Source organism: Pagrus pagrus (genome assembly GCF_965226575.1).
Source record: "Pagrus pagrus genome assembly, chromosome: 9".
NCBI lineage: Eukaryota > Metazoa > Chordata > Actinopteri > Spariformes > Sparidae > Pagrus > Pagrus pagrus.
In genome coordinates, this window is record NC_140193.1 from 33779712 (window position 1) to 33799895 (window position 20184).

The 20184-nt window shown below is 42.6% G+C and overlaps 1 protein-coding gene across 6 annotated transcripts in view; it reads right to left on the reverse strand.

Moving 5' to 3' along the window:
• Positions 1-20184, reverse strand: part of lrch1 (leucine-rich repeats and calponin homology (CH) domain containing 1) — a 261434-nt gene that overhangs the window by 35803 nt on the left and 205447 nt on the right. For all 6 annotated transcript variants that reach the window (XM_084362581.1, XM_084362582.1, XM_084362579.1 and 3 more), the window contains 3 exons: positions 1606-1715; positions 1389-1526; positions 537-614 (listed from right to left, as the gene is read on the reverse strand). In XM_084362581.1, the coding sequence (XP_084218707.1) occupies positions 537-614; positions 1389-1526; positions 1606-1715 (326 nt within the window). The remainder of the gene's footprint in view (positions 1-536; positions 615-1388; positions 1527-1605; positions 1716-20184) is intronic.

Consider the following 20184-nt stretch of genomic DNA (forward strand, 5'->3'; position numbering starts at 1 on the left):
TTACGATTCTCAGATTTTTCACTCACATGTGACAATTGGGCGCCAATGGGTTTAAAGTACCTTCATTTTTCAGCAATAATTTTTTTGACCCTGTTGCGATTGCTCCTACAGTTTGTAGGCCAGTTTGTTTGTTCGCTTTTTCTCATTTGTTGTAAAGCAGTGGTTGTCTAGAAAAGTAAAAAGTAAGCAAAAGTAGCACCAGTATTAATGCCGTTATGTGCAGCTGCCATATTGGAGAGGTCAGGATCTTCTAACTGTTTTGTTATAATATCTTTAACATTTCTCTTCATAACAACTTTATACTCGACAATGCATGTCCTTGCATTGCAAGTGTGAGGTCTATTGGATGGTTTGCAAGATATGAAAAGGGCATACAGGCAGACAGATACCTTGCTTTATATTTAGATATTTACTTGGCAGGTTTTCAAAGAAATAAGAACAATTTAAAAAATGACCCCCAGTTCAGAGAAACAACTGTACTGTCAGAGCACTAACTGGGTGGGGGTATAGTTATTGTGCAAAGTGGCTTGTTTTACCTCTGGTACACCAATTTTTCTGCAGGCATCCAGGAAGTTCTCTACATTTCTTCGACACTTGGCCATGCTGAGTTTGGGCTGGAAACACAAAGTGGCACAAAAAGGCTTTTACACAGAAGTACTAATTTTCTTCACTACTGTTACAGTCCTTTTATTTGAAACAGAATATATTTCCATTTTCTTGATCACCATTTTGAAGGACAACTTCTTTGAAAAGACTGGGTACAAGGTACATTTATTTCAAAGCTAGGGTTTCAGAAACAAAACTAGGTTGGAGTCTTTCTATGCTACTTCCACGGACAAAAAAAAAAAGTCTATTTTATAAAATGAAGTGTGGAGGATAAATTGAGGAGTCTCATAGCCTGAGAAAATAACGCTGCTCTGTAGTCTGGTAGTATGGCAGCGGATACATCTATATTTACATCTATATCTATACTTTTTCCACTGATTGTGGTGCGACCTCACCTGTTAATGTAGGTCTTTTTTACCGTGTTTTTTTTAAAATATATATATTTTGTTAAAGCTTGCAAGAGCACCTGGTCTACCATGGTTTGGATCAGTTTGATAGGCTGTGTTATTAACAACAAGCCTCCTCCATACACTGCTCATGTGCTGTTGTGAAAAGAAAAAAAAAAAACAGAACTGCAAGTGAAAAGAGTCCAAAACGCGTGTTATGTTTTTTTCGAGTGACTTTATAAAATATTATAACACAACATTATAATCCCCCTAACTGACACTGTCAATCTGTGGGAAATACTTTCCTCAGTGTCATATTTTTGGTTTTTAGGTTTCAGAGTAGCGTTAATATTTATCTCATGGGTCAAAGGTCACGACTGACAGTCTGAGACATACCACTGCTGGCGAGGGAACATGGATACTGGCAACAGAGCGTGGGCGAATGTTATTTGCCAGATGGCAGAGCACGACTCCATCCATAAGAGATGATCCGAGATCCTCAGGAAGGACAACCTTCAGCCTGCTCTCGATGCTCTAAGGAATAAACAACAATATATATATATATAAAAAAAGATACTAATGATTTGTTAACCATGAAGGAGGTGTGTCTTACGTCTCGCAGTTGCTCCATGAGCTCCAGTTCCTCTCGCAGCTGCTCCATCTTTCGTCTCATTGTGAATTGAGGATCAACAGACTCCAGACTCTTATGGCTCCGCAGAAACACTGTAACAAACACAAGAACAACACCGGCAGCGTTAGACTTAGAGAGCAACAACACAGTAACTGGCCTCCACACGCCTTAGTAGGATGTAGTGTGATGAGGTATATGATCTGCTGCTTTCTACTTTCCAGTTTTTCCCCTGTTTTGCTTGTGATGATGAACATGACACACAGACACAAAAAAAAAATAAACAGAAACTGCAAGTCTGAATGTAAATGGCCCCAACTGGCCAAAAGTGTATTTGCTTTACGTCTGATCCAGATTCTTCTTCCTGCCTTTGTTCCATTTGTATTTACATTCCAACTGATCACTCCCTTCCTTTGTTTAGTACCTACTGTCTGATCACTGCTATACTGTGTAAAATGTTTGAACACTTCACCACAGCAAACTTCTGAACCAGAATTGGATGATTTTCTTCAACAACCTCTCAGGCAGAGACAATTATCTGACTTCTGGGGAGGATCAAGAGAGGCAGTGGGGTCTGCCTCTACATCAATAAGAGATGGGGTAACACCATCAAGGGGCACCACAAGGTATGCACGCCTGCCGACCTGACTGTGTCTCAGGGCAGCAAACCGCAACATCCAAAAAAAGGTTCTCAAAGCAAAACTAACATTTAAGGACAAACTGGAACATGAATTTGGCAACATGAACACTAAGCAAGCTTTTCCGATGGTGAAAACCCTTACTGGATGTGAACCCAAACACAATCCATCAACATCAACTGACACAGAACTCTTCACCAATAAACTGAACTCATTCTTCAATCGCTTCGAGACCCAGGACCTCAGAGATGAATGTGTCAACAAGCTGTGAGCCCTCCCTCTACTGGACCCCAACGAGCCGGCCCCCTTTTCAGAGGAGGATGTACGGCGCCAGCTCAGCCAGTGTAAGCCAGGCAATACCCCAGGGCCTGATGGCATCCCGGCAAGGGAGCTCAAAATCTGTGCCATGGAACTCTCACCAATACTTCAGTTACTCCTCCTGAATCCAACCGGTCTACCACAATACCCACCCTCTGGAAAACCACAACAATAATCTGAGTGCCAAAAAACCATCTTACCAAAACCACCAACCTCAAAAAACCAAAAAACCAAACCTTCATCTCAATGTCAGTAAACAAAATAAATAGTAATAGGTACCCCATCACTCCAGCATCCCATCCTCATCAATAATGAAGCAGTTGAAAGGGTTGACAGCTTCAAAAATCTCAGACTCACACTGGACAATAAACTCTATGTCACCCCCCATCTCCTCATCCTGTTGTACCAAAGCATTGTTCAACCCATCCTGCTCTACTGCTCCATCTGCTTCTTCAACATGCTCTCTGTCACAAACCAGGTCAAACTCACACACATGACCAACACTGCTGCCAAGATAATAGGTTTCCCCACACCCAACTGCCCAGAGCCCAATTGTAAGGCCATCACACGCATTGCAAATACAATAGCACAGGACATCACACACCCAGTCAATCACCACCTCACTATACTTTCCTCTGGGTGCAGGTACAGGTCCTGAGGTGCAGAAAGGCTCACTTTGGCAAAAGTCTGGTACCTGCAGCCATAGCAGCCCTAAAAAGGGGGACTTGCTGAGGGAACTACAAGTCTTGTTTTCATGTTTGTTTTTGTCGTTGTTTGTGATGTTGTACAGTGTTGTGAAAAAGAACTTTCCCCCCTTTGGGGACAATAAAGTCTAACTAATTAACTAACAATGTTTCTGTGCCTGTCAAGCTTTCTACTAAAGAAACTGCACACAGGCAATTTACAATGATAACCATGGCTCATTTATCACTCAAAATATAATGAAACTGGTCTTTAATTTTAGACAGAGGTTGACAAAAGTAGCCTCTAATTTCTAGCCGACAACTTTTTTTTTTGTCAGTTTAAATGACAACTTTCCTGGCAGATTTGATCAGCTGTTGAGGCTTAAATCATCTAAACATTGCTATGGAATCTGGAACCCAATGCTGATATAGGGTTATATCAATCAATCAATCAATCAATCAAACAACCAACCAATCAATCATTATTTGTTTAGAGGCAATTCACAATAAAAGTTATCTCATGACTCTTTCCAATTTGAGCAGGTCTAGACCATACTCTGATTTATTTATTAACAGAGACCTAATATTTCCCCCACAAGCAAGCACTTGGTGAAAAAAACTGCCTTTTTCAGGCAGAAACCTCAGAGCAGAACCGAACTCAATTATGGCTGGCCATCTGCCTTGACCAGCTGGGTTGAGAGAGAGCGAGAAAAAGAGAGAGAGATAAAGAGATCAGTCCCAATTCAATCTGTAATCTGAGATCAGAATTATTTGTTGTTGTTGTTGTTGTTTTTCCCAGGACATCGATAGATGTACTGAACTTATTCAACCATTTCATCTTTTTTTTTTTTTTTTTACCCAATATTATAATAATAATAAATAATAATAAATTTTATTTATAAGCGCTTTTACACATGCTCAAAGACACTTTACACTTTTAAAAAAAAAATCATGAAATATACAGTTAAAAACAGTAAGATACAGTAAAAACACAGAGAACAGTATAAAACAAGCACATCAAGATTATAAATTAAAAGCTAATTTAAAAAGGTGCGTTTTGAGCATGGTTTTAAATGTTGGGAGGTGTGTGCAGGTACGGATAGGTATGGGGAGTGAGTTCCAGAGGGAGGGGGCAGCGATGGAGAAGGCTCTGTCTCCCCAGGTTCGGTGCTTGGTCCGTGTAGGTAGGGAGAGGATGTTTCCTTCGGATGAGCGGAGGTCGCGGGAGGGGGTGTGGTTATGAAGTAGGTCAGTGAGGTAAGGGGGGGCTAGGTTATTAAGTGCTTTGTGAGTGAGGAGGATGATTTTGAACTGTATGCGGTGAGTGATGGGCAGCCAGTGTAGGTCACGGAGGACGGGGGTGATGTGGTCTCTGGAGCGGGTATGGGTGAGCAGGCGTGCGGCTGAGTTCTGGATGTATTGCAGTTTCTTGAGAAGTTTAGATGGTGAGCCATGGAGGATGCTGTTACAGTAGTCCAGTCTCGATGTGACAAATGCATGTATGAGGGTTTCTGCAGCAGAGAAGGTGAGTGAGGGGCGGAGACGGGCGATGTTTTTCAGGTGGAAGAAGGCGGTCCTGGTAATATGGTTGATGTGGAGGTCAAACCGTAGTTTACTGTCAAAGATGATTCCTAGGTTGCGGGTGTGTGATGAGGGTGATAGAGTGCAGTTATCGAAGGTGAGGGAGAAGTTGTGACTGGCTTTGGTGCGGGAGGCAGGGTCAATGATGATTATATCCGATTTGTCACTGTTTAGTTGAAGATAGTTTGTTTGCATCCATGATTTAATTTCGGTGAGACAGTTGCTGAGTGTGGAGTGGGTGGTGTTGGTGATGGCTTTGGTGGATATGTACAGTTGGATGTCATCGGCATAACAGTGAAACTGAAGGTCGTGTTGACGGATGATCTGGCCAAGGGGGAGGATGTAGAGAATGAAGAGGAGGGGACCAAGCGGGGACCCCTGGGGGACCCCTTGTGACAGGGGAGCAGTGGGGGAGGTGCAGTTGTTTATGCTGATGAACTGTTGTCGGTTTGTGAGGTAGGAGCGAAACCAGGAGAGTGCTGTGCCGGTGATGTGGAGAGAGGATTCCAGACGGGAGAGCAGGATGGAGTGGTTTATGGTATCAAATGCAGCTGTGAGGTCGAGGAGGATGAGGATGGTGAGGTGTCCGGAGTCTGATGAGAGGAGGAGGTCATTGGTGACTTTCAGGAGGGCTGTCTCGGTGCTGTGCTTTGAACGGAAACCAGATTGGAAGGATTCAAACAGGTTATTGGAGGTGAGGTGGGTTCTGAGTCGTGACGCGACAGCACGTTCCAGAATTTTTGACAGGAAGGGGAGATTGGAGATGGGGCGGAAGTTATTTGGGTTGTCAGGGTCAAGACCGGGTTTTTTAATGATGGGTGTGATGGCAGCCAGTTTAAGGGTTTGGGGGACAGAACCAGAGGAGAGGGAGGCGTTAATGAGGTCAATGATGAGTGGGGAGATAACTGGGAGGCAGTCCTTGATGAGTTTTGAGGGTATGGGGTCCAGGGCGCAGGTAGAGGTTTTTATTCCGGTCATGATGGTTGTGAGTTGTTCTGGTGATACAGGATAGAAATGGGTCAGGTGCTGGAAAGTGGTGGGCGAGGAGGCAGGTGGTGAAGCAGGGGGGGAGGCAGGTGGGGAGATGGGAGGGGTCCTGGAGGTGTTGAGGTTACTGTAGATGGTGTTGATTTTTGATTGGAAGAATGATAGGAATGATTGGCATTTTTCAGTGGTGAATGATGAGGAGATGTTGTCTTGAGGTTTGAGGAGGGAGTTTATGGTGGAGAACAGAGCCTTGGGGTTGTTGGAGCCAGAGTGGATGAGGTGGGAGTAGTGGGTGGACCGGGCAGCATTGAGTGCTTCTTTGTACTGTTGTAGGTGGTCGGTGTATGCTAAAAGGTGAACTGATAATCCAGTTTTCTTGTAGAGTCTTTCGAGTTGTCTTTTCCGGGTCTTCATTTGGCGGAGTGTTGGGGTGAACCAGGGGGCAGAGTGAGTGAAAGAGACAATTTTTGTTTTTACGGGGGCAAGCTGTTCCAAGCAGGAGGAGAGTGTGTTATTGTAGTAGTTTACCAGGTCAGTGGGGTCGTCAGATGGTGGGGGAGGGGAGGCAGACAGACAATGGGTGAGTGAGGCTGAGAGAGCTGAGGGAGAGATGGATTTAAGATTTCTGAAAGTTATGGTCCGTTTTTGTTTTGTGGTGGGGACAGGGATGTCTATGTTCATGGTGATGGCCAGGTGGTCAGAGATATACAGGTTGTGGCTAGTTAACTGTTTGATGTTGAGATTGGTGGAGCAAACCAAGTCCAGAATGTGACCACGGCTGTGTGTTGGGAAGTTGATATGTTGGGTGAAGTTGAGACATTTTAACAGTTCCAGAAATTCTGTGGCTGGTTTATTGTCTGTGCTGTCGATATGTAGATTGAAATCACCCAGGAGGAGAACAGATGGTGAGATGGCAGACAACTGAGTTAGAAGGTCGGCAAGATCAGAAAGGAAGGAGGGATGTGGTTTGGGAGGGCGATAAATGATTGCTGTGACCAGAGGACAGGGACCGGAGAGTTTGTAGGTGAGGTGTTCAAATGAGGGGGCAGGAGGAATGGAGATGGTGGTTGTCTTGATGTTATTTCTGTAGATGGCAGCAATGCCACCTCCCCGGCCCTCTGTGCGGGGTTTGGCCATGTAGGTGTATCCTGTGGGAGTGACTTGATTTAATGAAAAATAATCCAGAGGTTTTTGCCAGGTTTCAGTGAGACAGAGGAAATCCAGGTTATTGTCCGTTATAAATTCACTGAGAATAAGGCTTTTGTTGTTGAGGGAGCGGGTGTTGAATATGGCCAGTTTCAGGTGATGTTGGTTTGTGAGAGGGTGTGAGGACCGGGGAAGTGGACGGAGATTGGCTGGATTAACATGTCTCGTACTGAGTGGACAGAGGCGTCTGTGACTGATGATGGTGTGGATATGAATAACAGGTTGTAGTTGTAATGACTGATGTGGCCGAGGAGGGGAGCTAGAGAGCGGGACCGAGTGTAGTGGAGCCAGTGGGGCTTTGGGAGGAGAAGAAGAGTGAGTGGAGGGGGTGTGGCAGGTAAACAGTCATGCGAGTTCACGTGTTCCAGTGTGGACAGCGTGTTGGAGATTAGCTGCTAGCATGTTGCTTCCGTGCCTGTTTGGGTGGAGGCCATCAGTTTTGAAGAGGGTGGAGCGGTTCCAGAAGAGATTAAAATTGTCTATGAACTTGATATTGCGAGTGGTGCAGGTGGACTGTAACCAGGTGTGGAGGCTGAGAATCCTGCTAAAACCTTCCGCTCCGCGGGCCACGGTGGGAGTCAGCCCGGAAATGAAAATGGACTTCCCACAGCTGCTTAGGAAGTTTAAAAGGTCTAAAAAATGTTTTTTTGTCAGTTCAGACTGTCTAAGAGAGGTGTCATTGGACCCAACATGAACGACCACTCGTTTTATGGAGGACGGGAGAGAGCGCAGCAGCGCCGGGAGTTTATTTAAAATGTCTTGAACTGTGGACCCAGGGAAACAGTGCGTGGCAGCGTTAAAAAAGCGGACATTTCTGATTATTGAATCTCCAACTATTAATGTAGTTGGGGAGAAAAGTGGACGAAGGGATGACGACTGCTGGTTCCCATTTCCCGGGAGAGTGGAGACTGAGTCAGCGCTGTGAGAGGAGGACGTGGAATGAGGACGGACCGGGTTGGCAGCGGGGACGGCGGCCGGGACATGAGAGGGATTTCCCGACACCGGCTTCGGGCGAAGGGGGATCCCAGGGCGGCTGGGCGCGGCCGCTTCCAGGAGCTTTTGACGGGGCGAATGAGTGGAGGAAGCCGGCTTTGATAGCGGAGGGGAATGGTCATTTTGAAGTGGGGGAAATGTGTCCTCGTCCAGGATGGAAAACCTATTGGACAATTTGAGGGCCATAGGTGCTGGTGTGCTTTTCTGGAGAGTATTCCATGATTTCCGACGGGATCAGGGAGCAGGAGTGAAGTTGACCAGCGCCTTGGGCTTTGCTCCTAGCCGGGACCAGTGAGCTGCGACCGTGATGGCAGGATTGTTTGGAGACGTGAGTGGGACAGTTGAGTCGAGTTCTCCCGTGGATGTTGAGTTGGCTGCGGGACCCAGAGCGACGACCATCGAGTCCATGATGTGTTCCTCTTCCCTCAGCTGGTACAGCGTGGACATCCTCCCTTCCAGCTCATCGATCCTCTGGCTAAGCCGGTGGCAGCTGTCACAACCAGGCGAAGTAAGTGGAGCCATGTCACGGTGGGGTCGGTGGAGGTTTTCTGGGGAGGAATAAACACACTGTGGCCAGTAATGGAGTCGGAACAGGTGAAGGGTTGTGGTGGTGGTTGTTGTTGTGGTGGTAGTAGGCCGGGGAGGTCAGCAGAGACAGTAGCACAGGGGGAGACTTACACGCGAGGGCTCCACGGAGGGAGCCCACGGCGGAGAGTAGATTCAGTATACACACAGGTCAGAGTTGGTCAGCGAGACTTACCGGCGCAGGCCCAATAAACTGGGCCTGGTGAGTTGGATCGGCCTCCGGTAAGCTGTGTTGGAGGTCTTCCGTGGAGGTTAGCCCAGTGCTAACTGTGGTTACGCGGTGTGGTGCCGGTCGGGTTTACAGGATAAAAATGTTTTAAAAATCTGCACATCCGATGATCCAGTCGATTATGCCGAATTAGAAGACAGACTTTGCAGAGTAGAAATCTGCCGTCAAATGACGTCAAGTTTGGATAAAAACCTGTTTAAAATCGGATTGTAGTAGCTTTGGGGCAGCGAGTCTACACGCGTCTGTGTGACATGAAGGACAGCCCGGAAGTGTCTGTTTTTAGCCACCTAACAGTTTGTAACTTTAGACTTACAAACTGTGTGCAATGCATCATTGCACACAGTTTAGTAATTGCACCTAGCTAGATCCAGTGCATGGTGGGCAGCACAGTGGTGCAGTGGTTAGCACTGTTGCCTCACAGCAAGAAGGTCCTGGGGTTGATACAAACCGGGAGCTTGTGTGGGTTCCCTCTGGATTCTCCATCTTCATGCCACAGCCCAAAGACATGCAAGTTGGGTTACTCAGTCACTCTAAATTGCTTGTGGGTGTGAATGTTAAGTTTTTATATATCAACTCTGTGATGAATGAATAGATCCAGTGCAGACTAATACAACTGTTATTTGGCCTGTCTCACATTGATAAATGGGGATGAGTGGTATGAGCTTCAGTGTGGTCTGCTGTAAGCCGCAGCAGGATGCAAAAAAACAGAATAACAGAAACCGATATATACAGTGATTTCTCTCGCATCCACATCTCTACTAAGATGTTCATTGACACAGAAAAAGCTTTTCTACCAAAAAAAATGCAAAAAGCTTGCATAAGCGGAACATTCATGTGCACTCATGCAGTCAGAGCTCAGTGTACTTTTAGCTCTGGCTTTGTCACAGGAGCAATCATACGGAGGGATTTTATTGTGTCAGTCTAACAGGAGGAACATGCTGTCTGCCATCTGTCAAATGATGTTGATTGCAGATGTTTTTGTTCATAGAAATAATTACAAAGATCTCAATAAAAACCAGTCCACTCAATGTTGGTGAATACAAAGTACAAAATATTAAGTACAAAGTTTAACCATAAAGGTAGCATAAAAAAAGAAATATTCATGTAAAGTACAAGCGACCTCACCCTAACCTTAACCCAACCTATTGCAACAATAATCAAATTGTTTCAACCACTATTTTGGCAAGATGACTTACAAACATGTCCTAATTTTTTCAGTGTAATAGTCCTATCATATGTTGTTGGTGCCTCTAAGCAAGGCACAATCTAAATAAATGTGCAGCAGCTGAAACTGAGAAGCATTCAAGTGATTTTAGAATAATGGCAGCTAAAACAGAGACACAATCAGTTCACTGTTTGCAACAGCAGGATTCTCCTTTATCAATGACTCTCCATCTCTGGTGATGTAGCATTTTTCTTTAAATCAAACCTTCTGCCATAGAAAAAGTTTTTGACCCATTTAGCAATTGTCTTCTTATTTTTATCAATAAATAGTTTAGCATATAACCCTCTGCAATAAAACAAATGGTCACATTTACAGTTTGTGATAAAAAAATTGTTAATTAATCCTCTTTCACACAAAAAACCCACTAATACCCGCTGACATCAGGCTTTTGTTTTAAGTGTGAATGTGTACAATGGGGTTTACTCCAACATCAATTGACTCTGCAATAGTCACTGGTATTTATCAGCTTCTACTATCTGTGATGAAAACAACACTCGGATGGACAGGTTTAATTCTTTCCTTGTCAGGCACAATGCTATGGATGTGTATTGAAGTTAAGGCTGCCGGCTTGTTAATACTTTTCCATCCATCTCCGTTCAAGCAGCATGAGCCTGTTAGCTGCCCGATCAACTGCACACGTGCAACTCTCAACAGAGAAATAAAGGACATGTCTCACTCCTTAGCTACTTCCATTATCAGTTTCTAATTCAGAAGTTTATTGATTAGGAATTATTATGACATTTTTATTAACATGATTTATTAACATATGATCTGCTGAATTCATCTCCTGGCAATGGAAAAAAGTAAAACGCCCATTATAACATATACATATATATTTTTTATTATTATTTATTTTATCATTGTGACATTCTCGTATGTTTTTATGTTATGTCATATTGTATTGCACCAACTGAGATGCATCTGTGATTTCATTATAAGCTGAGCTTACAATGACAATAAAAGAATTCTATTCTATTCTATTCTATAATTGGGTTTACCCGTGTTAAGAAACCTACTTATACACTCTAATTTTGGTGTATAAGTGGTATTAGTGAGCTTTAGAGGTGCTGGTTGTTGGTCTTTGTTACATTTGGCCATAGCCAGCCAAGCTGTTTCACTCAGTTTCCAGTCTTTATGCTAAGCTAAGCTAACCTGCTGCTGGCTGAAGCCTCATATTTACCATACAGACATGACAGGGCAAAGTGCATAGGGTGAATGATCTAATATCCTCAAATACTTTTCCTTAAAGATAACAAGAAAATTAATTTGTTTCTTACACCAGCTTGATGGGAACTAAAATTAATAGGTAGGATCAGAGTCAGGGACATTTATATGATACAAATATAAATTTGCCTTTTATAGCTAAATGGATCTGAACATAGGTCTGTATCTTTGTAATTATATTCAGTGACCACAGGAGGGAGCTACAGAGTCTCTATAGTGGTTTCATCTCCAGTAGTGAGGACCAGAAGACATGAAGTCTGCAGAATGCGAATGTATCAATCTTCATGCATTTTAACCTGTTTTAGCACAGCCTCACAGCCCTCGGACTAGATTTGATTTAATTGGTCAAAAAATGATTTTATACTTTTACAGATACCCGTCAACTTCCAGTTTTGAGTGTCAGTGTTTCAGACAGTGTCTAAAAAACAGGATGAAAGAGACTGCACCTGCAGGTATACTTTGCTGTCTCAGCTTCAAGTAAGATGGCCATGGTCGGGATGCATCCACATTTTTAGAAGTGTGAAAAACCTCTTGAACATACAGTTGAACACAGACCCAGTAATGAGTTGTTTGTTTGACTCTCAGGATAATCCTGTGTGATGTGCAGTCTCTGAGGGGGACAGAGGGACAAGGGAAGACAATGAAGGGCAAATGGTTTTATCTGTCTAGTTCTATCTTTTAGGTCAAGTCATTTTACAAGCTGCTCAATGCTCCCCCTCCCTCTCTTCATCTTTGTCTTACTTGTTCTCTCACTAAATGTCTCTATGCCATCTGGACAGTTTGAGCCTGCAGCATCTTGTTTCTGTCTCTCTTCCTTTGATGGGTTATTAAAAGGTTCACAAGATAATTTTAAAACCCTGCATTAGGGCTTGTGGGTCTCTGCCATCCATTTCATGAATAATCTAGTCTTAGCTCACTTATTGAGGAGCTTGCTCATGCAAGTGCTAAAAGAAAAACTAGAATTACCGCCTTGCGGTTGAATTGCTCAACACACCAAGTTGCTGTTCCTGAGCTATGGTGTTGAATAATAGCCAGAACATTTTTTGCAGAATATTGATGTCACAGTGAAGTTGACCTTGACTTTTTGGATATAAAATGTCAATGCGTAAGAATTGTTGAGTAATAACCCAAAACATCTTTGTGAGGTTACAGTATAGTGCATTAGCAATATCATTCATCACTTTCAATGCTGCTGGATAGAGGACTCTAAGAGGCTCCACTTTGAAAAATGTCTGAACATGACTCAGCACTGTTTTGCAAAGGTCCTCGGGAGAATATTAATAACATGAAAGCATTCTCTGTTGCACACTGAGTTACATTCAAGACACGAAAACCAAGATGGTGTGTTTGCCACTAGATTTACCCCTCATCTTGACATTGACAGTAGATGTGACATTTTAATGCCTTTCTTCAACATCTATGATGTTAAACAATCAAAAGTGTGTGTCCTTTCAAGGCTCAGTTATAAAATCCCAACACAACATGGAGTGTCTCTACTGCCAGCTCCTGACAGCATTGTCAGAGAAGGGCCAGCTCTAGTCATTTTTGTGCTCTTTGTTTTAGATATATCAAGTGTGCCAGCTAATATAAAAAATATTTTTTTATGGTTCCCCATATTAAAATTTCTTGTTTTGTTGTTTGTCAAAATCAATTTGAAATAATGAAACAAATGTGTTTCGAGTGATAATATAATTAATATTACAGAGGCTATAGTTGATGAATGTTCTCAGTCATCCAGGTCATGGTAATTCTAAGTGTTGTATCGTAGGCAGCTGGACTTGTTTCAGTTTCTTGAAGATGTTTCACCTGTCATCAAAGAGGCTTCTTCAGTTCTGACTGGAAGTAGGTGGTCATCAGACAGAGGTCAAGTAAGACACAACACAGGAGGGCCAACTCCTCAGGTCAAGACTCTGCTGTCCACTCAGCTTAACAACCATTCACGTTCAGGACGTTCAAACTGTTCATGTTTTATGTTGGTGGTATAATGGACACATGTTATGTTAGGATGTTGACAAAGAGAAAGCATGATGATGAGGTTATGAATGGCACATAATATCAGCAGCAAGTCACACAATGGCACAGTTAAGATATTAAGCTGGAATTTCTTTTCAGCACTGTAGCCAGGCTGACAGAAAGTCACAGCTCTACTGAACCATGTATTCCTACAACGCTCAGTAGTAATGACTTCATGAGCTTCTTTAATGATAAAATTTTAACTATTAGAGACAAAATCCATCATCGCTTGCCCTCAACTGGCACTATTGTATCTTTAAACACAGGAACCTCAGAAACAGTTGTAAATTCTGACTTATATTTAGACTGCTTCTCTCCCATCCACCTCCACCAACTAACTTCGATGGTTTCTTCATCTAGACCAACAACTTGTCTCCTAGACCCCATCCCAACTAGGTTGCTGAAAGAAACTTTACCTTTAATTAGCACATCTTTACTAGAAATGATCAACCTGTCTCTATTAACAGGATACGTACCACAATCCTTTAAACTAGCTGTAATTAGACCGCTCCTTAAAAAGCCTAATCTTGATCCAGAAGCTTTAGCCAACTATAGACCTATATCCAACCTCCCTTTCCTCTCCAAGATCCTTGAGAAAGCAGTCGCCAACCAGCTATGTGACTTTCTTCATAAAAATAGTTTATATGAGGATTTCCAATCAGGTTTTAGAGCACATCATAGCACAGAGACGGCACTGGTGAAAGTTACAAATGACCTCCTAATCGCTTCTGACAAAGGACTTGTCTCTGTCCTGGTCTTACTAGATCTTAGTGCTGCATTTGATACCATTGATCATCACATTCTACTACAGAGACTGGAACACTTAATTGGCATTAAAGGACCCGCATTAAACTGGTTTGGGTCCTATTTATCGGATCGATTTCAGTTTGTACACGTTAATGATGAGTCATCCCTGTATACCAAGGTTAGTCATGGTGTTCCTCAAGGCTCCGTGCTTGGACCCATACTATTCACCTTATATATGCTCCCTCTAGGAAATATAATTCGTAAACACTCCATAAACTTTCATTGTTATGCAGATGATACACAGTTATACCTATCAATAAAGCCAAATGAAACTAATCAGCTTACTAAACTCCATGCATGTCTCAAGGACATTAAGACCTGGATGACCTGCAATTTTCTGCTGTTAAACTCAGATAAAACCGAAGTTATAGTACTTGGTCCTAAACACCTTAGAGATGCATTATCTAATGATATAGCAAGTTTGGATGGCATTAACTTGGCCTCCAGCACCACCGTCAGGAATCTGGGAGTTATCTTTGATCAAGATATGTCCTTCAACTCCCACATAAAACAAATTTCAAGGTCTGCATTTTTTCATCTACGTAACATTGCAAAAATCAGGCCCATCCTGTCTCAAAAAGACGCAGAAAAGCTAGTCCATGCATTTGTTACTTCCAGACTGGACTATTGTAATTCTCTATTATCAGGCTGCCCTAACAAGTCTCTAAAGAGTCTCCAGCTGGTCCAGAATGCTGCAGCACGTGTACTGACAGGAACTAAGAAAAGAGATCATATTACTCCTGTATTGGCCTCTCTGCACTGGCTCCCTGTAAAATCAAGAATAGAGTTTAAAATCCTTCTCCTCACTTACAAAGCTGTTAATGGTCAGGCACCATCATATCTCCAGGAGCTCATATTACCCTATCACCCAACTAGAGCATTACGCTCCCAGAACGCAGGATTACTTGTAGTTCCTAAAGTCTCCAAAAGTAGAATGGGAGCCAGAGCCTTCAGCTATCAAGCTCCTCTTCTGTGGAACCATCTTCCTGTTTTGGTCCGGGAGGCGGACACCCTCTCTACCTTTAAGAGTAGACTTAAGACCTTCCTCTTCGATAGAGCTTATAGTTAGGGCTGGACCAGCTCTTAGTTATGCTGCTATAGGCCTAGTCCGGGGGACAATGACACACTGAGCTTCTCTCTCCTCCTCTCCTCTCCATCTGTATACATTATGCCTGTATACATGCCCCATCTCTGCATGTCACTGACTTACTTCTTCCCCGGAGTCCTTGTGCTTTCTAGTCCTACAGGCTCCCATGGATCCTGGCCGCGCCCGGGTCGTGGATCGTGGATGCGCCCACTGCTATGGCCCTGCCTGATCGTGGATGCGCCCACTGCTATGGCCCTGCCTGATCGTGGATGCGCCTACTGCTATGGCCCTGCCTGATCGTGGATGCGCCTACTGCTATGACCCTGCCGGATCATGGATGCGCCTACTGCCATGACCCTGCCTGACACCCACCACTACTGTCGCTAATATTAGTCACATCTGTTACATATGTTCCACTACTATTATTGTAATGCATTACTACATACCATCCTTACCATTAATCACTACTACTGTTATCACTAGTAATCACATTTCCATGTGCATTTCATTATTATTGCTGTAATACATCTTTATGTACTTTCACTCCTGTCAACCATCGCTTATAATTGAATACATTGTGATCTCGTTGATCTGCTCTGTACATGCGACATCTATTGCACGTCTGTCCGTCCTGGGAGAGGGATCCCTCCTCTGTGGCTCTCCCTGAGGTTTCTTCCGCATTTTTTTCCCTGTTAAAAGGGCCTTTTTTTGGGGCAAGTTTTTCCTCACTCGAATCGAGGGTCGAAGGACAGAGGGTGTCATCTCTGTAAAGATTGTAAAGCCCTCTGAGGCAAACTGTGATTTGTGAATTTGGGCTATACAAATAAAATTTGATTTGATTTGATTTGATTAAAGAGGGAGTCAGGGTATTTATCTCTCTCTCTCACTCTGGGTGTGTTATCACTATATTCAAGCCTTCCTACAGAGAGGAGGATGTTTACCTTCAGTGTCTATCGGTTCCTTACTTAGGTCATAAAACAAGTTTCAAAACAAGTAATAAAACAAGGTCAGAGAAGAGGTCACAAGCTACAGGTCACAGTTCACACTTAGCAGTCTCTCTTAAGAGGGCTGTGTAACATCAATTCACGTTCTTCTACATGTAGTGCAAAATTCTCATCACATGGCCTATATCAGGAGATTCAGCACAATTCACTGAATCAGGGTATATAAGGATTTTGAATGTGCGACAAAGTATGTGGGAGTTATAAGCCAAAATGCACTTTCCTTGATTATAGCACCACCTAGTGGTGGAAATTCAGAACGACAACAGATTATAAAAAAATTTGCCAGGTGTCATATATATTCCAAGTTTGGTGAGTTTTGGGGTATGTTCAGGGCTCCAAAAAGCTGCCTAATGCGCAGAAGAATAACAAATAATCCTTACAGATACAATAGGTCCTCGCACGAGATTCGTGCTCGGGCCCTAATAATCCTTACAAAAACAATAGGGTCCTTGCAGGTTCTGTTAAAATAATTCTGCGTACATTTAGAACTGAAGGGAGGAGATCTGAGTCAGCTCAAGGTTCAAACAAGGGTTTTCATCTTGTACAAGAGGAGCATTCACAGAGCAACACGCAAGTCAGTTACAAAGTGAAGACTCCTTGTCTAAAGAGGGAGTCAGGGTATTTATCTCTCTCTCTCTCACTCTGGGTGTGTTATCACTATATCAGATGCTTATTCAAGCCCTTTTACAGAGTGAAGAATGTTTATTTTTAGTGTTTGTGATTCCTTACTTAGGTCATAGAACAGGTTTCAGGGCAAGGCCATAAAAGAGGTCACAGTTCACAGTTCACTCTAAAAAAGTGCTGTGTAACATCAATTCACATTCTTCTAGATATAGCACAAAATTCTCATCACAGGTTCCCTGCTCGGGCCCTAAAAAAATCAAAGTCCAGTATCTCCAACAAATTATATCTAAGCTAAATAATAACATAAACTAAGCATGTAAAGAACAACAAATATTTCTGTTTTTTCCTTACAAGCTTAGTTTACCTTTTGTTTACAGATAAACTTTTTAATAAGGCCCATCTTTAAGTATTAACCTTTGATTTGAAGTTTTTGGTTTGTTCTGTTGCCTGGATTGCTGTGTTTTTATGTAACCACAAGATGGCGCCTCAATTAGTAAAGCAAACACAGGTAACAGTACAGGTGACACAGATGATGAGCTGATGACTGATTAATGTTATTCTATAGGATGAGTTAAGAGCAGTTGAATTTTGCTACCCTAATCTAACTTGTGAAGAGATGAGGACTTCAATCCACTCCAAGGAAAATGGCTCTTAGAAATTTGTACCCTATCCTGAACATAATTACTGATTAAAAATAGACATGTTAAAATAACCAGAGATTCCTGAGGACTGTGATAAGTGGAAATGGAATTAAAAAAAACGACTTTTTTAAAAAATATTTTTTTACCAGCTTAGACACCTTTATTTGTTACGAGACAGGAAATCATGGGAGAGAGAGGGGATGTGACATGCAGCAAAGGACGTCCAGCTGGGATTCGAACCGCGGTTGGCTGCGTACGTGGTATTAAACTTCGCTATGCCATGGCCACCCCACACTAGCTTTGTGTCCCATCTTGGCCACCCCAGTAAAAATGTCCTGGATACGCCACTGACTCTTATCTTATCTGGGCCAGCCACCAGTGACTTGACAAGCTGAGTCCCAGGCAACTCAATTACTGGCCTGAGTGGAGCTGCAACGGGGCAGTTTACACAGCTTCAACTTTCCCCTACAACGTGCTTAAATGGCTTTGTTGCATCGCAAATCTTTTGTCTGAACTAGGCTTTAGACAAATATAATTGTCAGAACGCCATGATTGTTATGTGTTTTATAGATGCCTGTCAGGCTTTTGATCAGTATGGTTGGCAATATAATACATAATATGAATATAATATGGGCGGCTGTAGCTCAGTGGGTAGAGCAGGTGACCAGCGACCAGAAGGGTTCGAACCCTGGCTTCCCTGGGCGGAACTGAGCTACATGCCGAAGCATCCTTGAGCAAGATGCTGAACCCCAAAATTGCTCCTGATGCGCAGTTGGCACCTTGCAAGGCAGCCACTGCCATCAGAGGGCCCTGACAACAACTTCTGAAAGTTTGTTCTTCATATGGCAGTGACTTTGATATCAAATACAATGCTGGTAAGAGACAGAATTAGTATCTCTTTTTGATTATATTTTTGTGTGATGGGAGAGAGGGTGATGGCATGCAGCAGAGGGCTACAGATCTGATTTGAACTCTGGGCTGCTGCTGTCTGTCTCTGTGGGGTGCACACTCTACCAACTGAACTACTGGGGCACCCTCCTGATTTCTTTCTATTTGGTATTGCTCTTAATGTGTGTAATTAAATATTTTGCCAATTATATTGTCAATGACCTATCAGATGATAAAGACGTCCACAGACAGTGTTTTAAGTATGGGCACTGGCAGTATGTAGCAGACCCAATATTTTCTATGTATCTGTGAGCCTCTGTGCTCTGCCATAATAAGAAATCCTATCTGATTAAAAATCTGATTAAAAATAGAAGTTAAGCATTCAATTCCATGCCAACTCACCCAGAATTCTGAATGTTTTTCATTTCATGTCATGGATTTCCTCAAAAAATTGAAATACCATTGTCTATTTAATTTAAGGGACCTTTCAAAATTCCATAGCTGCACTCCAAATTGTTTTTAGTTGTGAATTTTTGAAGTTCAGTTTTGTGATTCTTTGTATGTGTATTCAAAACCTCACCAATTGCTTATTTTTCACTGAATTGTGTTGAAATTTGTATTAAACATTGAGAAACATTTAGGCTAATTTGTGACACGTATGGCTTTAAAATTTGTTAAGAATATTTCAGATGCACCATCAAATCATCTTGTACCAAAAGAAAGAAAAAAAAAATAATGAAATGAAATATTTTTTATGTGAAAGTGTTAATAACAATGTACAATCATAATTAAATTCAGTGTAACCAGTTCTGTTGCAGGACACTTTAATGAGAAGCAACATAACTACTTTTCTGTATTTTCTATAGCAGTAATTCCCAAAGTGTGGGCCGCGTACTGCAGGTGGGCCGTGAGAGGTCATTTTCTATTTTTTTGTAATTAAGTTTTAAGTTACTATTAAATATTTATGGTTAAATATTTTAATTTAAAAAAGTAATCACAACTAATGAAACAAAACCATGTGATTTAAATTGCGTGTTATTCTTCATTTATCTGACCTATTTTTGAGCCGGAACATATCTTATATTTCATTATTGACGGGGGAATTGTAATTGAGGGAATACCTTATCACTGGCGGGAAAGAGTAACAATGGATCGGTGGCTGTCAGGAGTCAAAAGAAAACCTGTTGATGAGTCAATCTCAACAAGTGAAGAGGGTCAAAATGAAAAAACAAAAAGAAAGGCTTGTCGAAAGTACTCAAGTGAGTACCTATCATTGGATTTACGGGTGTCGGACCAGAAGACAACCCGCTGCCTGTCTGTGTGTTATGCTTGGAGGTGCTAGCAAACAAGGCGCTGAAACCATGCAAGCTCCAACGACATCTAGAAACAAAACATGGACAATATTCATCAAAGCCTCGAGATTTTTTCGAAAAAAAGCTCAGAGAGTATCAGAGCCGTAGAAAAGCAATTGAATCCACCAAGGCGGTGGAGGTTTCCTACTGAGTGGCAAAGTTGATCGCCCAGACCAGGAAGCCACACACCGTCGGGGAGGAGTTGATTTTACCCGCTGCCAAAGAGATGGTTGGAGTGATGGTTGGGGAGAATGCAGCTAAACAACTTAACGTGATTTCTTTGTCTGACAACACAGTCAAGCTTCGTATTGACGATATGGCTGAAGATGTGCTTAAGCAGCTAGTGATCAGAGTACAAGCAAGCCGTTTTTATGCTCTACAGAGCCAACGGACATTGAAAGCTTGGCAAATTTACTGGTGTTTGTCAGATATGAATATGATGGAGAAGTACACGAGGACTTTCTGTTTTGCAAACCGTT